This window comes from Porites lutea, chromosome 2 (genome assembly GCF_958299795.1).
Source record: "Porites lutea chromosome 2, jaPorLute2.1, whole genome shotgun sequence".
In the NCBI taxonomy this organism is placed as follows: Eukaryota; Metazoa; Cnidaria; class Anthozoa; order Scleractinia; family Poritidae; genus Porites; species Porites lutea.
This window is the reverse complement of record NC_133202.1, coordinates 52,634,289-52,652,726: the sequence shown is the minus strand read 5'-3', so window position 1 is coordinate 52,652,726 and position 18,438 is coordinate 52,634,289. Positions and strand designations below refer to the sequence as shown.

The 18,438-nt window shown below is 36.1% G+C and overlaps 1 protein-coding gene across 1 annotated transcript; it reads right to left on the bottom strand.

Annotated features, from left to right (window-relative positions):
• Positions 1 to 559: 559 nt before the first annotated feature.
• On the bottom strand, positions 560 to 15,217 carry LOC140929012 (neuropeptide FF receptor 2-like). Its single transcript, XM_073378825.1, has 2 exons — positions 15,115 to 15,217; positions 560 to 3,613 (listed from the first exon to the last, which is right to left on the bottom strand). The coding sequence occupies exon 2, from the start codon at positions 3,576 to 3,578 to the stop codon at positions 2,619 to 2,621; it is 960 nt and encodes a 319-aa protein (XP_073234926.1). The 5' UTR covers positions 3,579 to 3,613; positions 15,115 to 15,217; the 3' UTR covers positions 560 to 2,618.
• Positions 15,218 to 18,438: the final 3,221 nt, after the last annotated feature.

Sequence of the window (18,438 nt, the reverse complement as noted above, 5' to 3'; positions counted from 1 at the left end):
CTGTCAAACCTGGTAAACCGGGCTTTACTAGGCTCTAAAGTACGCCAATGAACCAGGTTATCCTGGTATACCAGGGGTTTTCTGGCTAGCCTGGTTTCTTATTAAAAAAAAAATAAAAAAAAATGACAGGAAAACCAGGTTTAACAAGGCTCTTGAAGCACTGAATTAACCAGGGTTTAACCAGGCTTGAACCAAATGAGTAATAGCCTGGTTAACCGGGGTACACTTGACAAATCTGGTAAATCCTGGTTCCCAGCATATCTTTGAAAAACAAGCTATACCAGCCTTAAATGCGATATGATAGAGCTTCCAAATTCAGAAGAAACTGCGAGGTTGAAAACGAATCGGTACGTTCCCACCCGGGGTTGAACATTTACTTTTGCAGCTTCTGCTTGTTATTGTCGCCTTTATTTGACACAATGGATGCCACGGTAACGGTTTGATTGACGTCGCAGAAAAACCAAAAAATCCTGAAACGTTTTTGACAACGCAGGACGCGTGTTATCCGAAACAGCTGTAAAAGACACTCACTCAATGCGCCTCTCAGCAATTTAGCTCAACTTTATTAAATCAACTACATTTTTAATTTCAACTGTTACCAAACGTCAACATATCTTACTAGAAAAATTACATACATATTGAACTTAGCGATCCAGTTATTAGCAGATAGAATTCAGTCTTCGAGATAAGACTTATAGTAACATCAAGTAATCGTTATGATAATTCCTTCACCAGTTATATTTAGTAGGTAAAACAATCACTACAATCAATGATTATACTTGAAAACTTATATCGGCTATATGAAGAGAGGTTTGCAAGCAAACCATCTGTGATTATCCAAAATCATTTAATCGTGTTATTAGTTAATAAAGGTCAAGTCTTAGACGACCAGAGACGTCAAGTTTTCACTTGCTATAAATGTTCAAAAATTACGGTAAAAATGACTCACTGATTACTTATAACTTAGCAAATAAAACACGCATTCTTGCGATTCAAGATGCTTATTAATAGTTTTAAAATTTATAATTGTACAATTGTTCTTTTAAAGCAACGACTTCAGCTTATTTTGCGGTTTATATATACAATACAATGCCAAACTTTAAGCAAATTACAGTGTAAATAGCCTAAGTTCGATATCTTAAAAATCTAACATGACTCCGAGGCTTTCTGGTCAGTTTTCTATATTTGGTTTGGTTTTCTTTGGGCTCAGGGCTCTTCTGGGAATAGTCCAGTTTCGAATTAACAATCACCGCTGGATACAAACATTAAAGACACATTCATACAGGGTTAGCCTCGACGCAAAGTAAAATATTCAGAAATTCTGGCAAGTAAATGTTTGAAATTTGAATATACACAATAGACAGAGTAATAAACAGGTCTTTTTCTCGTTGGAATTTGTGAATATATTACTTCAGATGGAAGCTGAGGCTGTAAAAAATGCGTCTTCTTTTCTTTAATTCAGCGGTTATAGCGAACTCGAAAATAGGCTATTGCGAGACAATAGAGTGGTGAAAAATTTGCAATTTTGACCCTAACGCCTCGAAGTCATGTTAGAATTTTAATATATCGAACGTGGACTATTTTCTAATGCCTATGATGTTCATGCACAAGTCGTTTTTCATATTGCTTGACTCATTGTCAAACTTAAAGTGACAGGTACAAGGTTAAGAGCATGCTTATTAATTAAATTACCAATTTTTCAAATTTATTATTAATTCTAGCGGTCAATAATCCATTTACATTTATCTCAGCGATCTCAGAGTGTATTTCTCGGTAGAAGTGTATTTTAGAGTAAGCTGAAGTAGGATGGAGGAGTACTAAAATCGCAGAAAAAAATTACTGGATTATGCCAACACTACGAACGTTGAATTTATTGTTGACCCGAAGGTTTTATTCCATGGTTGATTAATTTACAGCTATTTGCAAATATTTGAGTTGATCAAGTACAAGTGACTGCCAGGGGAGTGTGCAGATTGGTTCTTTCACAACATTATAACATGATATTGCTTGCATAAACGATACAGCATGTCCCGGCAGAAAAACGACCTTTTTGTAAATGAGCATGCGCTGAACCGTAAACCTGTCCCTTTAAAATTTTGACAGAAAAAAAACATAAAAAACCTGACAATCAAGAAATTATAAACCATTTCATGACGGGGAAGAGGGGAGACAAATGATGTTATATTTACCATAATCTTTTAAAAATTTGAATGTCTTTTGCAAAGACCATCAATCATCGCGATAGTTTGTCTACAATTTACAATGCAGATATGTATGTTGTAAGACGGACGACATAACTCGTTCACGACATGTATCCTTTCCTTGACCATACAACCCGTTTATTTTTTTTTTTGTTTTTTTTTTTTTTGAAAATGACAAAAACGTTTTGTCGTTTAGAGAATCTCCTTAAAACAAATTGTCTTAAGTTAAAGGTAAAACAATCATTACATTATTTTAACACATTACTGCTCTTTGAAATCATAACGTCAGTTGAAAGGAACCCCGTGTCAGGCCAATAACATTCGCTAGGACATTTTCTGGAGTTAGTAAAAAACTTGCTGCTTTTCATTCTCAGACAAATGTTGTGGACGGATGGTGGATAAGCTGGCTCTTATAAATTAAGAAAGGTGGCGTGGCAGGATATGTGTAGCGTTTAACAGGTTTGCTGGTAGACCAAACAATTCTGTTAGGCCTGCTCGAAATCCTCGCATCCGCAACGAATAAACTATTGGATTAGCCAACGAGTTGGCCAAGAAAAACAGTATCACGATCATTCTTACGTGAAAGTAAAAGATATTCGAAGGGAAAGAAATGTTTGAAAATGCACCTAAACTTATAAATGCTATCACTGGTGACAAAGTCAGCAAAGATACAACCGTTACAATAAATAAAGTGGAAGTCACCTGTCGTTCTTTAGATACAACACTATTTCGACGGCTTTTTGAACGAGTGATGGTTTTAGTTTTAACGAAAATAGAACAATATGATATGCAAACAAGAAAAAGAGAAGTTAAGTAATATGGTACATATAGGGTGGAGTTAATCATTTGTAACAATTCTTCAGAGTTCTCATGAATCTCCATTAAAATAACTTGGAATGATTCCCTTATCACAGCTACCAACCAAATGATAGTTATTATCGCTCTATAAGCTGGTTTTCCGATAAGACGATGTTTAAAAGGAAAAAATATAGCGTGTGCTCTTTCCATGGCCATTGCGACCAGATTGCCAAGAGAAGCCATAGAAAATAAATGGAGCAGTGCATTTTTCAGATAGTAATCCCAAGTCGATTTCCTAGAATATCCCCATACGTCACACCGTCCACCAAACCGTTCAATTTGAAGAGGACCAGAGATTGCGCCAGCCAAAAGGTCGATTACCGCAAGATTACGGATAAGTATGTATGTTTTTTTTCGTCGCAGTTGCCTTTGTTTCGTAAACACAATAACGGTGACGAGGTTAAGGACGACTATGAGAAACGATTCAGTCCCTATCACAATAATCCACGGAACACAGTGTGATGCAGGGAGAAGAAAGTCTGTATCGTTATTTGTGTTGTTGCTAGTGTTGGTAGGCATCAGGCTTCAAGGATATTTGCTAGGAACTCAACAACCTTGTGAAAAAGAAACAGACATTAATAAGCAGCCATGGGAAAAGGTTTTTGTGTTATTCGGAATATCAAGGTCTCGGTAAGTGCTATCCGCAGTAGTGGGAGAGGAATGTTTTAATCCGGTTTTTTGTGAATTTAATTTAAGTGACACCATCAGCTATTTACTATCTAAATGGGAGTAAATGGAGTCAATTACATCATACTAAAAATAGATAGAATGATGTAATGAGGATAACTTTTGCAACAATATAAGGACATCAATAGTTTATTATACGGAGCACTTATAAGGAGTCTTCCCAGGAAGAAACGGAGCACTTATAACCTAGGTCACGCATTCCTGATGAAGCCGAAAAAACGCCATGAGACCCAGCTCAACGCTTTGATCAATCAATACGAAGAGAACGGAGATTCAGAAAACGTGGCCTGATTAAAGCCGAGAATGCTCTTTTTCCTGTTTACAGAAAAGAGCCGAGAAAAGTACTCTTAGAGTATCTTCAGTGGATGAGTGCTACGGAAAAAGATCCCACCTTTCGAAAAGTGGTGGAAACCCAAAAAGAGCTTAAAGATACAAAAGGATTTGATTGGCTTGAATCGACAGAACTAGCGATCGATAAGCAAGATTTCTCACTTAATCGAAAGTATGAAAAGCAGCCCATTCCACAAGATGAAGACTAGACCTACTGGAATGCTATAGAAATTTTTTTTCCGGACCTTTGTATTGTTGTGTTTCAGTAAAAACTGTAAACAACCAAACTTTAAGTCTATTTTATTGATAACTTCACAATCATGAGCTTTCTCCACGTGTAGAGTTCATATGCAAATATAGATCAGGATCAGTGTCCCTGCGAGCATTTGCGCATAATTATTGTTTCCGATCAAGTGGTCAACAGGTGACAGGTGAGTTTTTCTGAATTCGACGCTGTTATTAGGATACAAGAGCATAACCAAGCTTGTTTTGTAAGGAATGCGACTGAAAATTGTGGCCGAAAATGATCACTACGACTATTATTTTGCTATTTTGATGCTGGGACTTGTTTTAATTACTTTGAGTACTATGAGATAAATGGATAACTTAAGAACTCTGATTTATAAAGCAATCGACCTTTTTTTACACATTTTTATCGTTATTCGTTCGAAAGATTCTCACGCACTTGACAAAATAATTATCAGAAAGTTTTCAATTTTGCTTCTCAAAAAATATAGTCATTTCCATTCCTCCGCGGTCAAAAGATCACAATTGATTTCTCTCAGTTTAGAAATTGTTGATTCGGGTAGGTCACAAAAAAATTTTTCTTGAGTGATATTATTTTTAAATTAGAGAGAGAGTTGTGGTCCTCACCATCATACGATAGTGATCAAATACCTGAATAAATATGACATCATCATGACTAAATAAGAACATGACTAAAAATTAGCTAGGTGATAGTATGATTTGTAGTGATATTTGGCATAAATACCACGAGTGATATTTCGAAATTGTTATACGTAATTTCACGAGCCGTCAGGCGAGTGAAGTTTGAGACAATTTTAAAGTGGTATTTATGCCAAATATCACGTACAAATCATGCTATTGTTTGTTTATACTACTACCTACAAAAGGTTTGTAATTTTCACATGTAGGTCTTTCAAATTAAGCTGAAATACTACTGCTCTAAGTCAATCAAATTGCAGAAATTTCTCATGTCGTAGTATAAACTATGGAATCATCATACCTGAATAAAAAAATTATGACATCATCATGATCAAGTAGGGACATGATATCACTTTTCTATTTATAGATCATGATCTCAACATTATTTTGATGACGTCAACCTCTAGGTATTCTGACGTCTTTTGCTCCTTGCCAACTAATAATAAACTATGACATCATCATATCTTAATGAGATGCATGATGTTAACGCGTTAGTTTATGCACTATTTTATTTACAGATTATAGCAAAAGTTTATCCTAAGTGTGGGTTTTATTGCGCCGATCCATTCCATCGAAGACTCAACAGCAGGCGTGCATGGTAACTAAACACACCGAGAATTGAAACATTTTCGACCCCAGCTATTTTGCAAGAGAAGCTTTGCAGTTGCAGTTTAAGGCATTATTGAGAGTTTTGGTCATGGCATGGACCGGTTATAGTCGATGGTTTCCGTTGCGACTTGTAATTCCCGGCGTATAATTTCGATATAGTCCCCGGATATGGTTCTTGGAAGACCTTGAATTTGCATGCATTTGAGCCTGGAGTACTCAAAAACACTCGAGTTTCCAACGATTAACTTTTTCGTAATGACTATTTTATTATACTGTTTGCTTGTGGCTTGGGAAAACATAATAAATAACCACATTCAGCTTAAATAATCTGTCTGATTATTGGTAACAAAGGGAACATGGAAAATATCGATGAAACAAAATAATACCCAAATTTAAGTTCCCTTGATCATGAAAAAAAACTTTAAGAGCAATAAGCAACTTATTTATAGAACAACCATGGAGTACTTAAGTTCAGCCAAACAGCTCCTTAGAGTATTCAGGACCTTTGTTTTCACAGTCTAAATGAGGTTTGGTCTTGAAATCAAGAGCAATATTAGAAGAGTGTATCTTTTTTCTATTTAACTGACAGAGGCCCACTTGATGTCAAAAACCCATGAATGAAAGTTTGTCCTTTCTCAAAAGTAACTACACTTTAAAAAAGTTCTTTTGTTCAAAACGAAATTTTTCCAGGGGGAATTGTTGCATCGCAAGGACATGGTGAGGATTTCAAGGCATTAATAATTATGTGTAGTTTTTTTTTGTTTGGAACCAAAGGAAGTCCTTGTAATAAGAGAGTGTCCATAAAAATTATATTGACCGGCGGTCATAAGGAGTAATTTGAGTACAAAGGGAATACCACTTTGTGGACACGTCACTCGTGATTTTTGCGCCCCCCAAATTAAAAAAGCCAAAAAATTTCCCCTTACTTTGACGTGCTTGCTGGAGATACCACTTGAAATGGACAACAAATAATTTTAACCGACCAAAATAAAATGCTAATGGTAATACATAGCTCGCCTAACTTTACAGTCACAATATTATTTTTTATTTGCTTACTATTCACCTTGTAGAGAGAGATCAAGGGTCCCGGCCATGACCATTGTTATGCAATCCTGCTTTATAAAATAGGGACACTAGTTCCGCTTTTTAGATGTAGATACTTTGTTACCATTGGCATCTACTTAGTGTAAATACACAGTAAATTTTCGGGTTTGACTAAAAGCTGGAATCGGGAATCCGGAAAAAAACTTACGACGAACGCCTAATGACTCTGATTAGGGTTAGGAACAGAAACTGAGTGAATCAAGTTACAGGTCAGTTTGCTGGTCAACCCTAAATGAAACCTGATTCACTCAGTTCTCAAGTCAGGTAGTAAAAACACATGACACAATGAATAACAAAATTGAAACAGGGCTGTCATTAAGGGCTGGAGGCTACTTTCATAAAAAAAAGAGACAAAAATAGAACCAATGGAAATCCCTAGAAGTTTGATACCCTGCCTACATGTTGTTTGAACATGAGAACTTGAAATCTTTGTGGCCTCCCAGCTGAAAGCTCATTCAAGGCTCTTACAAAAAAGCAGTTTTTCCCTTTTTAATGCATCAATGTATAAACTCAATAATATAAGCAATTTCATTTTATAGTAAATTACATTTTCATAACTTTTAACTTAGACTTCAACATATCAGTTTATTTTAGGTAGATATGTTTCAGTTTGTTAAGGTGTCCTCCAGGGCATTTTTCTCTTGGCGACATATTTTGACAGGCTTAACCATTGAATTTTACCTTGCTTTTTGGCCCGTGTTTGGAAGTTTGTTGGTGCAAAGGCTAAATTATGCCTTTGAGTACGGAGAGCTTTTAAATTCACAGAAACGGACTGTTATAACTTTAGTTGAAAAAAGAGGAAAAGACACAAAGCAAATAAAGAATTGGCGTCCAATATCTCTTATTAATGTAGATACAAAAATAGCGTCCAAGACCTTGGCCAAGCGGTTGGAAAATGTGCTACCTGAAATAATTCACTTTGATCAGAGCGCCTTTGTCAAGGGGAGAACTATTTTTGACGCCATCAGAACAATTGACGATGTGATTGAGCATACGATGAACAGAGATATATCGGGGATCTTGGTGGAAATAGATTTTGAGAAAGCTTTTGATTCTCTCCATTTTAGTTTCCTTATAAGAGTCTTACACGCATTTAACTGTGGTCCTTCTTTCATTCAGTGGGTACGAGTCTTGTATAATAAGGTCTCCAGCTGTGTTATTAATAATTGTTTTACTTCAGGACCTTTCTCTCTAAGTAGAGGGGTGAGGCAGGGGGATCCTCTTTCTCCCTATCTTTTCATATTATCTTTGGAAATCTTAGCTATCAAGATAAGAGACGATAATAACATTCAAGGTATTAGGATAGGGAAAAAAATTGTTTAACTCACTCTTTTTGCGGATGATATGACCTGCTTCATTAAAGACATTAGGTCTTACTCAATCCTGTTCGAAACCATGAGGGCTTTTGGAGCGTTTTCATGGTTAAAAGTAAATAAGGATATAACCGAAGCATTAGCGTTAGGAAATAGTGGATCTGTCTGGGAAGGGCATTTGGTCATGAATAATCTTTGTGACATCATCAAGATTCTAGGTGTTTATTTTGGTGGTGACGCTAAAAAAAGAGAAGAACTGAACTTTTGGAAGACTCTGGAATCAATTAAGAAAACGATTAATTTATGGAAATGGCGAGGCCTATCTCTTATAGGCAGGATACAAATTGTTAAAACCTTTGCCATCCCTAAGCTTATGTTTAGAGCATCGGCCATTTCAATCTCTAAGGATCTCGGTCTTTTTTGGCCAAAAAACAAACCAAACCTACCGCTAAAGAGAAGCTATCTGCAAAGTATCATCAATTAACTATTGACTGGTAAAGAGTTTACTTATCATCTTTCCGCACAACATTAGAAACAAAACATAGGGAATTTCAGTTCAAAATATTAAACCGTATCGTATTTACGATAGAGAAACTTTTTCGTTTTGGTATGGCTGAATCAGATAAATGCGTTTTCTGCCAAACTAAGGTCGGTTCCATCGAGCATTTACTTTTTTCCTGTAAAGTATCCTCTGTTTTAGGACACACGTCTTGTCCTGGCTAAGAGACAACAATATTGTTGTTGAGAATTTAAAAGAAGAGGATATAATCTTCGGGAAATTTGATGTTGGAGATGATTTCCTTCTAGTTAATCATATTTTATTGCTTGGGAAGTACTATATTTATTCACAAAAATGTCAAAGGGGTATGCCCTCCCTTCAGGGGTTCATTACTAGGACTAGGCGAGTTACCAACATTGAACTTTACATTGCCAGGAAAAGAGGCACATTAAATAAACATCTTAGTAAGTGAGAAAAGTTAATCAATATAATGTGATCTAATTAACAATTAAACTGATTAAATATTGTACATAAATATAAAGATAAGTACTTTCTATCAAACTTAGATATTGTCTGCTGTAATAGTTTTTTTCTTTTTTTTTTGTCTTTTTGTTTTGTTTTGTTTTGTTTTGTTTTGTTTGCTTGTTTGTTTTTTCATTTTACTTTAAGTGTACTCTGTAAAATAAAAACTTCAAATAAAAATTAATAAATTACAAAAAAAAATCTTTGACAGGCACATTAATTTATATCTCATCTTCTAAACTATCATTGTCTGTATTCATGCTATTCTTAGGGCAAAATCTTTCAAAAGGTTTATAGATTGCTTGATATATGAGCACTGAGGGTAATGCGTCCTGAATTTTCCATCTTACAGTGTTAGCTATATATTTTTGTTCAAGCAGAAACAACATTTGATAGTGGAATGGTGAAATTGAACCAAAAATAAAAAGCCTGAAGCCATATTTTTCAGTAAAAACCTAGAAATAAGAAAAATACACAAACATAATAGAATTAGCTGGGAAGCAAACCCACTTCTAAAATCTTGGATCCTGGGTGGATCCGGGTTGCAATTTGTTCAACAAATTGCAACCCGGATCCACCCAGGATCCAAGATTTTAGAAGCGGGTTTGCTTCCCAGCTAATTCTCTTATGTTTGTGTATTTTTCTTATTTCTAGGTTTTTACTGAAAAATATGGCTTCAGGCTTTTTATTTTTGGTTCAATTTCACCATTCCACTATCAAATGTTGTTTCTGCTTGAACAAAAATATATAGTATAAACTTCCAAGCTGTATATTGCACTATATCATATGAATAATACGATGTTTTCCCTGGATCAAAAGACCCCTTGCCCTTCAAAATCGGAATAAAATTATTAGTTTGGCTATTTTCAGTTTGAGACAAATCGAGTCTTGAAATTAGGGCGGTTCTAGGAGTAGTCTTGTGCTCAAAAGCTTTATAAGCAGCTTACTCGTGTTTACCTCTAAACAGCATGAAATTACACAAATTTTTATCGCCTATAACAGACAAACGGCAAGAGGAGCGATGGGATGCGATACCCTAAACACAAAGAATACATTTTCCTTTAATAGATACTGCTTTTTTTTTTGGCGAGCACCCCTAGAATATTGGCAATGAAATCGAACGTGTTGGATGAACACACAACGTGGGTAATGGTGGCCAGATTGGGATAAGCCGCGCGAGGAATTAAACATATGGCGAAATCAATTGAAATGGCTACAAGCAAAAGCAATAAAAGGTTATTTAGGAACTTACCTTTTATTTCGACCTTTTTGTTGTGACAAAAATTATATTGCACATCTTGAAATAAACGCAAATAAACTTGACTTCTTGCGTGTGTATAGTCCTTCTAAAATGAGCAGTGAATAAATGCGGCGACGTGATTGGTTGAGTAACCTACTCTGCCGTTGTACGGATGACATATTGCGCTTGAAAATCATGCATTGCGAGCAACCTACAGATTAGGCGGTTATCTCGATAGCAGATAACTAACTAATCTTTATTATATAAGTACTGATATTTGCTCACAGGATGAGAGTGATGAAAAATCGTTTTGTTTTTAGTCACAGCCAATAGGCAAGTTTCGTATTCCCCGATAGCCCTAGGAAGAGAGCCTTCTTAGCATGATTGCGCGTGAAGCTAATACGGGTCAACTTCTTAGCGAAAACAAACAATTGCGGCTGAGTAACTGGAAAACGATACAAATCATGAAAATAAGAATATTTCAAAGCTCAAACTGAACCAGTAAGCGAATGAGAGATATCTGTTGCAATGGAAAGGGCTGGTCGAACTAACAGAGACCTGAAAAAGCCACAACTGAAGCCAAAAGAAGAAGTAAACTTCAGCTTGAAAGTGGTAAATTATGTTAAAATGTCAATGTTCGATTACCTTTAATTTTCAAACTTCTTAGTTATTCTGTTTTACTCGTGCGTCGGTAAAATGGATTTTTTTTTTTTATCTGTATAAAATTCTTTTATTCAACTTCTAATCGAGTGAAATGTGCATACGTCGATCGTTTTTCTACACGTGACTGAAGGTTTTGGTAAACGACGTAAGCTAAATGTATATTAAATAAACTTATATCTTTCAGTTCGTCTTTCTATACCCGTTGTGATAGATATTTATACACCGGATGTACTTGTTCAGTTTATTTAAAATACACAAAATCTTTTATCCCCTATGTTAAAAAATGTCTACTGAAAGTAGGTGTTTTAACTTAATGGTATTTTTCGACAACAACCACATATCAATGAAAGGTATCCTTAAAGAACTTATGTAACGATCACTGAAAAATAACGTTAAAGGATTTTTCCATGTTGTGAGGTTTTTGAGACCATCTTTGCATTTTATTAAACTCGCTCACCAACCCACTCTTTCGGTCAATTTCTGGTTTCGCTCGTTGTTTTTCTCGACGACGAAGAGCTGGTGACTTCCATATTTGCTGTTCGCAACAATGATTTCTCAGCCTATAAGTAAGTTTGAAGCCCGCCGAAACCTTAAACCTATACGATTTTCCACAATTTCCGGTAACTCAGCCGCAGTTTTCTCATGCTGGTTCGTCTTCTTGCAAAGAAGTGACCCGCAGTAGCCTCGCTTTCGAGCGAAAACAAGCACTCGCCCTAGGCTCCCAGGAATACGAAACTTGCCATTAGCGAGTCGAACGGTGAACTTTCCCTAGTTCAAAAAAAAAGGTTCGCGGTGTGTGGTTCGACGAACGATGTTTTTCACAACTGAAAAGTGATCGGACAGGAAACCACTTTACTGTTGGCGTGAAAACTGGCCAGCCGCCATTTTTATTTTCAAGATGCGGAAAAGTTTGGGGACGTCGATTCAATCAGTTGATAGATTTATCGCAGCAAACTATGACTTTATTCAGTGGGGCTGTAATTCAAGGAGGCTATTTTTCCATCAACATAATCATGAAACACAGCTAATCAGTCTTCAAAGGTCACTCTAGAGAAATCTCTAGCTTAGCCGAAGCGTTGCACGATGAAAAAGACTTAAAGTACCTTTAAAGGGCAATAATACTAATAATAATGATAATAAATTTATTACTTATATTGCGCAAATTACATGGCGATTGTGCATATGATCAAATGCGCATCACATATAAAAGCATATTAACTAACAAAATACTGTAAAAAAACTGCATGATTGATTGATTAGCTTCACTCTAAAAACATTGCTTTAATGATTTTCTCTTGTTTCCTTTTGCTTTGAAAAGACAAAATGTTGAAGCTTTTACGCGTTTCAGTGTATAAAACTCATGGCGCTAATTTTCAACTGTTGGCCCTTAAACAATGAGAAGGCAGATGAGACAGTGATAATCCACAGAAAGACAAGAAGGATAGTGATATATTAAGTATTAATTGTATATTAATTCTCAGTTATTTTGGTGAGGCTGAGGACAATATGAATTATTTTATTTTAAGGTGTTAAGAGGCCTCCAATCAGAAGTAACTTTTCAAGTTTGTCGATGGAATTTACAAAGTGAAATCTCTCTCGCTTTACCAACCAACAAGACCTCCTTGAGCCTCTAAAAAAAGTCTTTCGCTGAATGTTAAGCTGGTTTAAAAACATAATCCTCTCACCCTAAATGCAAAACTAAATCGTTCCGACCCCCTCCCCCTGAATTGGCTTTTAAACACTCCGCGTTGATGCCCTTTTGCAAACATAACCACCATAACAAATACAACTTATTTCCTTTCAGATTAAAGCGGTCACAACAGGAAAACAAACAGTTCTGATACTAATGAGTAAGGGACTGTCCAATAATTATCTGAAGAGGGAGTTCTGATGAGCAAAGTAGGCCTTTTAGTGAAGTTACGCCCCCCCCCCCCGTAAAAGATGTAAAATAGCTAGTTTCCCCCCCCCACACTTTCAAGATAGGATCACTAACACCCCCCCCCCCCCCCCCCGCTTAGACATCATTTTTGGCGGCGGAACTTATCGAATTTGCACTGGTTTCGCTTGATTCACCTTCAGATGATGTTATATTTCAGTCATTAGGAGGAAGCTCTATTGCCAATGAGTAAGATCATATTGAAAAAGAAACTATCTCAATATTTACTGACAAATCCAGTTTGCGTGATCTGCTTGCATGCAAATGCTTTACTGGGAAAGCCAAGGACCACGTTCACAGCTTTTGTTACTGATAAGGCCTCAAATTGCATGTATAGTAATGTTTGTTTTGCTTGTTTGTGATTTCTGTCAAACGACATATTCGTTGCGACATGTTTGTTCTTGAATTTTTTTAAAAAAGCCACTAATTAACACAGACAGTTTGCAAATTAATTATCATTTCCATTTCTTTTTTATTATCACAGGTTCTAGGTATGCCATGTACTGTTCTTGATATTCTAAGAAGTCATTCAATAACAATGAAGTTGAGTTTGAATAAAAAATGTACCACTCAAACAGCAATATAACTTGTAACCCCCCTCTATATTTAAAAAATTGACATCTAGACCCCCCCCAACCTAGACCTACATCCAACTGATTTATGTAGAGGCTATGCAAAAAAGTTAACTGCATGTTTTATTGAAAGGCCAGTTTCAAAGATATATATTATAACTTATAACTTACTTATAACTTATATTAAAAATTAGAATTGCAATTAGACTCTTTCTTTTTTTGGTTTCTTTTGTCTTGGTTTTTCCTTGTTTCTTACCTGTGTTTAATGTGCACAAAAAAATGTCAAGTATTGCTAAAATAATTTAACTTTAAATTTTAGCGGAAAAATTCGGCTCAAATTTCGCCGAAAAAAGATCGTCAAAAAAGCCAATTCCGCGGAAATCTTCTGGGCAAATTTCGCTAGAAAGCAATCGGTTTTGCGCTGATTTCACCAACCATTTTTAGTGAAACAAGACGGCAATTTTGCCAATTTTTGGGGAGGAGGCAAATGATGAGCGTTATCCTGTGCAATAACAACAACAACAGAAACACTGACTACTTATAAATGTTGCCTTTTTAAACCCGGCGATTTTGTGCCCAAAACCCCTGCTTGCTTTGCGAATTCGTTTGGACTTGGTATTCTCTCGCACAGCTTTTTTTTTTTATTAGCGATTATCACTTACTTTTTTAACAACAATGAGCTCAGAAAGGCGTCAATGGCAAAGCTTTTTATATCGTGCACTGGCCAGAGCCCAGTTTTTTGCCATAATAATCTAAGAACACCTGGTAGTTTTTGGGATGTTTTCTCGCAGCAGTGACGAAGTTTCAAGATAAATTTGTAAGTGTACGGCAAAAAACAACTCAATTAGCCGAAACTGCTGCGAAGTCTCAAATATGTTGAAATGACATGTATTCGGTAAGATTTCTACCGAATTGCGCGATATTTCGCGTGTTTTTGTGAATTTCGCAGGATTTCCCAGATTTACCTGAATTCCACGGCTCTGCGACCGCGCAAAATTTCAGAAGCCCTGCGCGGCGGAGCGGTAACAGTGGTTTTTCATTTTCCTGGAGTTGCGAGTTATTGCTTTGTCCTCTATAAAATCGTCACCGCAAACTCAGGAGTAGGGTGTGTTGTGTTGTAAAGTATTATTAGAACAGTCCGCATGTATTTTACTGCAAAGTGCAATCGGATAATCTTCGATGAAAGACATTTGTCCGGCCAAAAACGGGTTGTGTCCGAGCAAAAATAGGTTTGACCGTACAACTTGACCGGCGCCAGCCGGGAAATTATTTCAAGCCCTGAAGGTCATACTTACATCTTCTACCCGTTTACTTTAAATAGGAAAAATGCTCAGTGAATGCTCTGGGGAACAATTGCTTAAAGGCAACGATCTTCAACTCCATTCCTTCAGTCGAACACTTTAGATAATTATCTCAAATTAATCCGTTCTTTTTAGTTCAGCTGAGTACCAAAACGTAATAGTAATAGTAACACCATTGAAATTCCTTTTACCTTTTAGTTTAACCCCTCCAGGAAAAGCCTATCCCAAAAACATTTTATGTTCTGAATACTACTTTTTTTGTTCCTCATCTACTTCTCAGATTTTCCGTGGCAAAACGAGGCGATCGAATTGATGATATAATTAAACAACCTACCTTTGATAAGTGAATGGTTATTTCTTGGTGATTACTGAAATTCGGCAAAAATCTTTCCAAAGAAATGCGAGCGTACACTGTGTCTCGTAAGATGTAATGTACCATCTTCGCAAGGTGTTCAACCACTTTGAATTATTTATAACAGCCAAGAAATTGGAAGACGAAACATTCGATAACCTTGCCAAGAAACCGCTTTTCGTAATGCAATTTGTGGTTGTCTTATGTTTCGTCTCATTTTTCTAACAAAGTTAATGGATAGAGAAAAAAATGTACGCCACCGTCTGGTTAATATACATGATAAATAGTTATGTGCGACAGACAATCACTTAGTCTTTAATTCTAAATTTTGGTTTTTTTTACAAAATAGTAAACCGTAAATAGACATAACACTGAAGATGTCCTGACCTCCACGGAAGAGAAAATAAGGCGTGCAATAGTTATTTCGCGAATTAATTTCACGATTAATAAACAGTTGAAATGGAAAGCAACAGAGTACCCGACAGCTGTTTCCTGCAAAATAACTTTTCCAAGAACCCAATATTGTCAAAATAATTGAATGAAGGATGATCATGGCAGTTTTAACTCATTCATCCTTCATTTAATTCTTCCGACTCCGCAGTTCACATACATGATTTTCATATATTCAACATTCATTTTCAAAATAATAATCAAGGAAACTAAATGTTTCTAATCAGAGCACGTACGATTTTAAAGCTGTTTCGTTGTTTGTTTGTTTTTTCGTTTTTCACTCCTCAGTTTTGTACATTGACCCTATACTTTTCGGTTTCCAAAAATGGTGGTAGAAAGGGCTATCACAACTGTTTCGTTTTCATAAAGCTTAATCTACGAAGTTCAGGAAAATGATAAAAAGCTCTAGCGAGATCGTGAAGGCTAAAATTACCGTAGAATGACTGAATGACTGAACCAATAACGAAATCTATGACGCACCTTATGATGAATTTTGAGCTTTAAAAACAATCTTGCCGGGAGAGCCTAAAACAGGTTTTTAAAGGGTCTGCTAGAAAAACCGACGATGCCAATGTGTACGTCCCAGAGAGTGGTTTGATGATAAAAATTTTTTGTTGGAGTAAATTAAAGCGTTTCTCTCAAATAAACGGGTTTCTAGTTTCTTAAAAATGTTCCTCACAAGAACAAATCTGTACGAACATAGAATGGAATTTTTAATTCATCATCCCTGTTTTCAGACGCTTGAGGACAATTATGTAGTTCTAAGAGTAAAACATATCGACAGCATCGTTCGGTAATGAATATACGAAACACGCCAAATATCCCTCCGGAATTTAACGGGTCCGTACCCACCCACGCCAACTCCAGACCTTTTGCGGTAACAAGTGATAATCAGTTATTTTTGGGAGACCATTTAATACGCTCTTGTAACTACCAACAAAAAGGAGTACCTGAAAGGATTTCCTCCTCCTCCTCCTCCTCCTCCTCCTCCTCCTCCTTGCTATTAAAAAAAGGATAGTAAGTTTATTTTCGATCGTGATCGTCTAGTGTCCTGAACAGCTGGATCCAAGCGGTGAGGGATTTTATGATCGGTGTGAAACTGTTTTCATCTCATTTTCCTTTTTAGCGAATATTCATCGACATTGTTGGAAAGAACGCCTTAAAATTAGAAAACTTACTGAATTAAAGTGGGTTAAGTTAGAAGCAACCGTAGACGATCTGTAAAATTAGGTGGAGGAAGTTTGTATGGTGAAGGGCACGAAGTTGCCCCCCTCCCTACCACACAAGCGTCTTAATGCATTCCTGTTAGCCGTGTTGACGGATTTTTGTTAACGGATCCCAGACAAAAGTTGGAAAAAAAACGTGGAAGAGTATATTTACAGGTCGTTACTGGTCTGCTTACAATTGATGTGGTTTTTTAGAGTTAGCTACATAAACTTTGAATTCCGATATAAACTATTACAAAGCCGATTATGCACTGACTTGTCAAAAAGGTTTATTTCAAAGCAGTGAAAAAATCGCACATTAGCTCCGATCCTCTGGCTCTCTTTTTTATCTGCTTGTTTCTCGAATGATTATAAAAAAGTTTTTGCCCACTGCTGTTTATCAGTACCTTTGAAACTCACATTTATATAATGTATACATGAAAAGTATGCTGTGGCAGGTATTGTGTTACATCCTGATACCGTACCTTCTCAATTTCTAAACACCCTCGACGTTTCGATTTTGAACTTGGCCTTGTGGAGCCGACATTTAATTGAGTTTGTAGTATATTCGGGCTTTCTAGTCTTCCAGAACGCTTTTTTTTTTTTTTTTTTGGCTTTATTCTTCTCTGAGGGTCTTGCTTACCAACCTTCCTTTTACTTGAAGACCCGAAGTTAATTTTTTGTGCCGGCGTTCAATCAATAAAATACTGTAATCTACACATTTTCAGTGGACGCCAGTATTAATACCGAAAACAAGCATCTGATGGTCCCAGTTTTAGCTATCAGGCAATAAAATATAAGAACGTATGGTTACAATTACGGAACCACCTTAATTAAGTTGCGGACGATAAACTACGGGCCGTTTCGAACAATGGTGAACGTTTTTTCTTACAAGCCACTTAAAAGGGGTATATTAGAAATCTGATGGGGTATTTCGATTTCGTCAATTAAGTGTTGGTGAATGCCGCTAATGTTCTTAAACTAATTGAATGTACTTAAGTTAGGAATAAAATTGAAAATGAACATCTTTTTTGCGAAGAAAATGACTATGGTTAACGGTTTCAAACCTTTTCTCTTTGATGATTTATTAGCACGGAAAATCATTTCAGGTTTTTGGGTGCAACGCTACTCACTTAATAGATAAATCATCATTTGAAATACTTAACTACTCAATAAAAGTCTGCGAAATGTAAAAAATTGTTTGACATATTTAAAATGACAGTTGATATATGACGCAAATACGAGTAGGGTAGCTAATGCTTTTACGATTTAGACAAAGAAAGCAATTATACTCTGACTCATTGAAATATGAAAAAAAATACAATCAGTTCGAATTTCAGAAATTTCTCGTTGATTGTGGACATAAATTGTAGTGTGTCATCATTTTCAGGAAAACGATCTTTTGTTTTTCTCTCTCACTCTCTTCTTCCGTTCTCCTTTTCTTTTTATTTAAATTTACTGCTTTATTTATTTATTAAATTTTGCTCTGACTGCGCCCCGTTAATCAAAAATGGGAGAAGAATAAATAAGATGATGAAATGACTAGAAAAATTGAACTTCCCTGAGAGAGAGCCCAAAAAGCACACGGCATCATTCAAAGATTGTAAATTGAAATGTAACTATTATGTGGAGCCATACAATCTCTTTGAGG

Excerpts from the sequence above, each read along its gene's own strand:
- LOC140929012 (XM_073378825.1), bottom strand. The coding sequence starts at position 3,578 with ATGCCTACCAACACTAGCAACAACACAAATAACGATACAGACTTTCTT.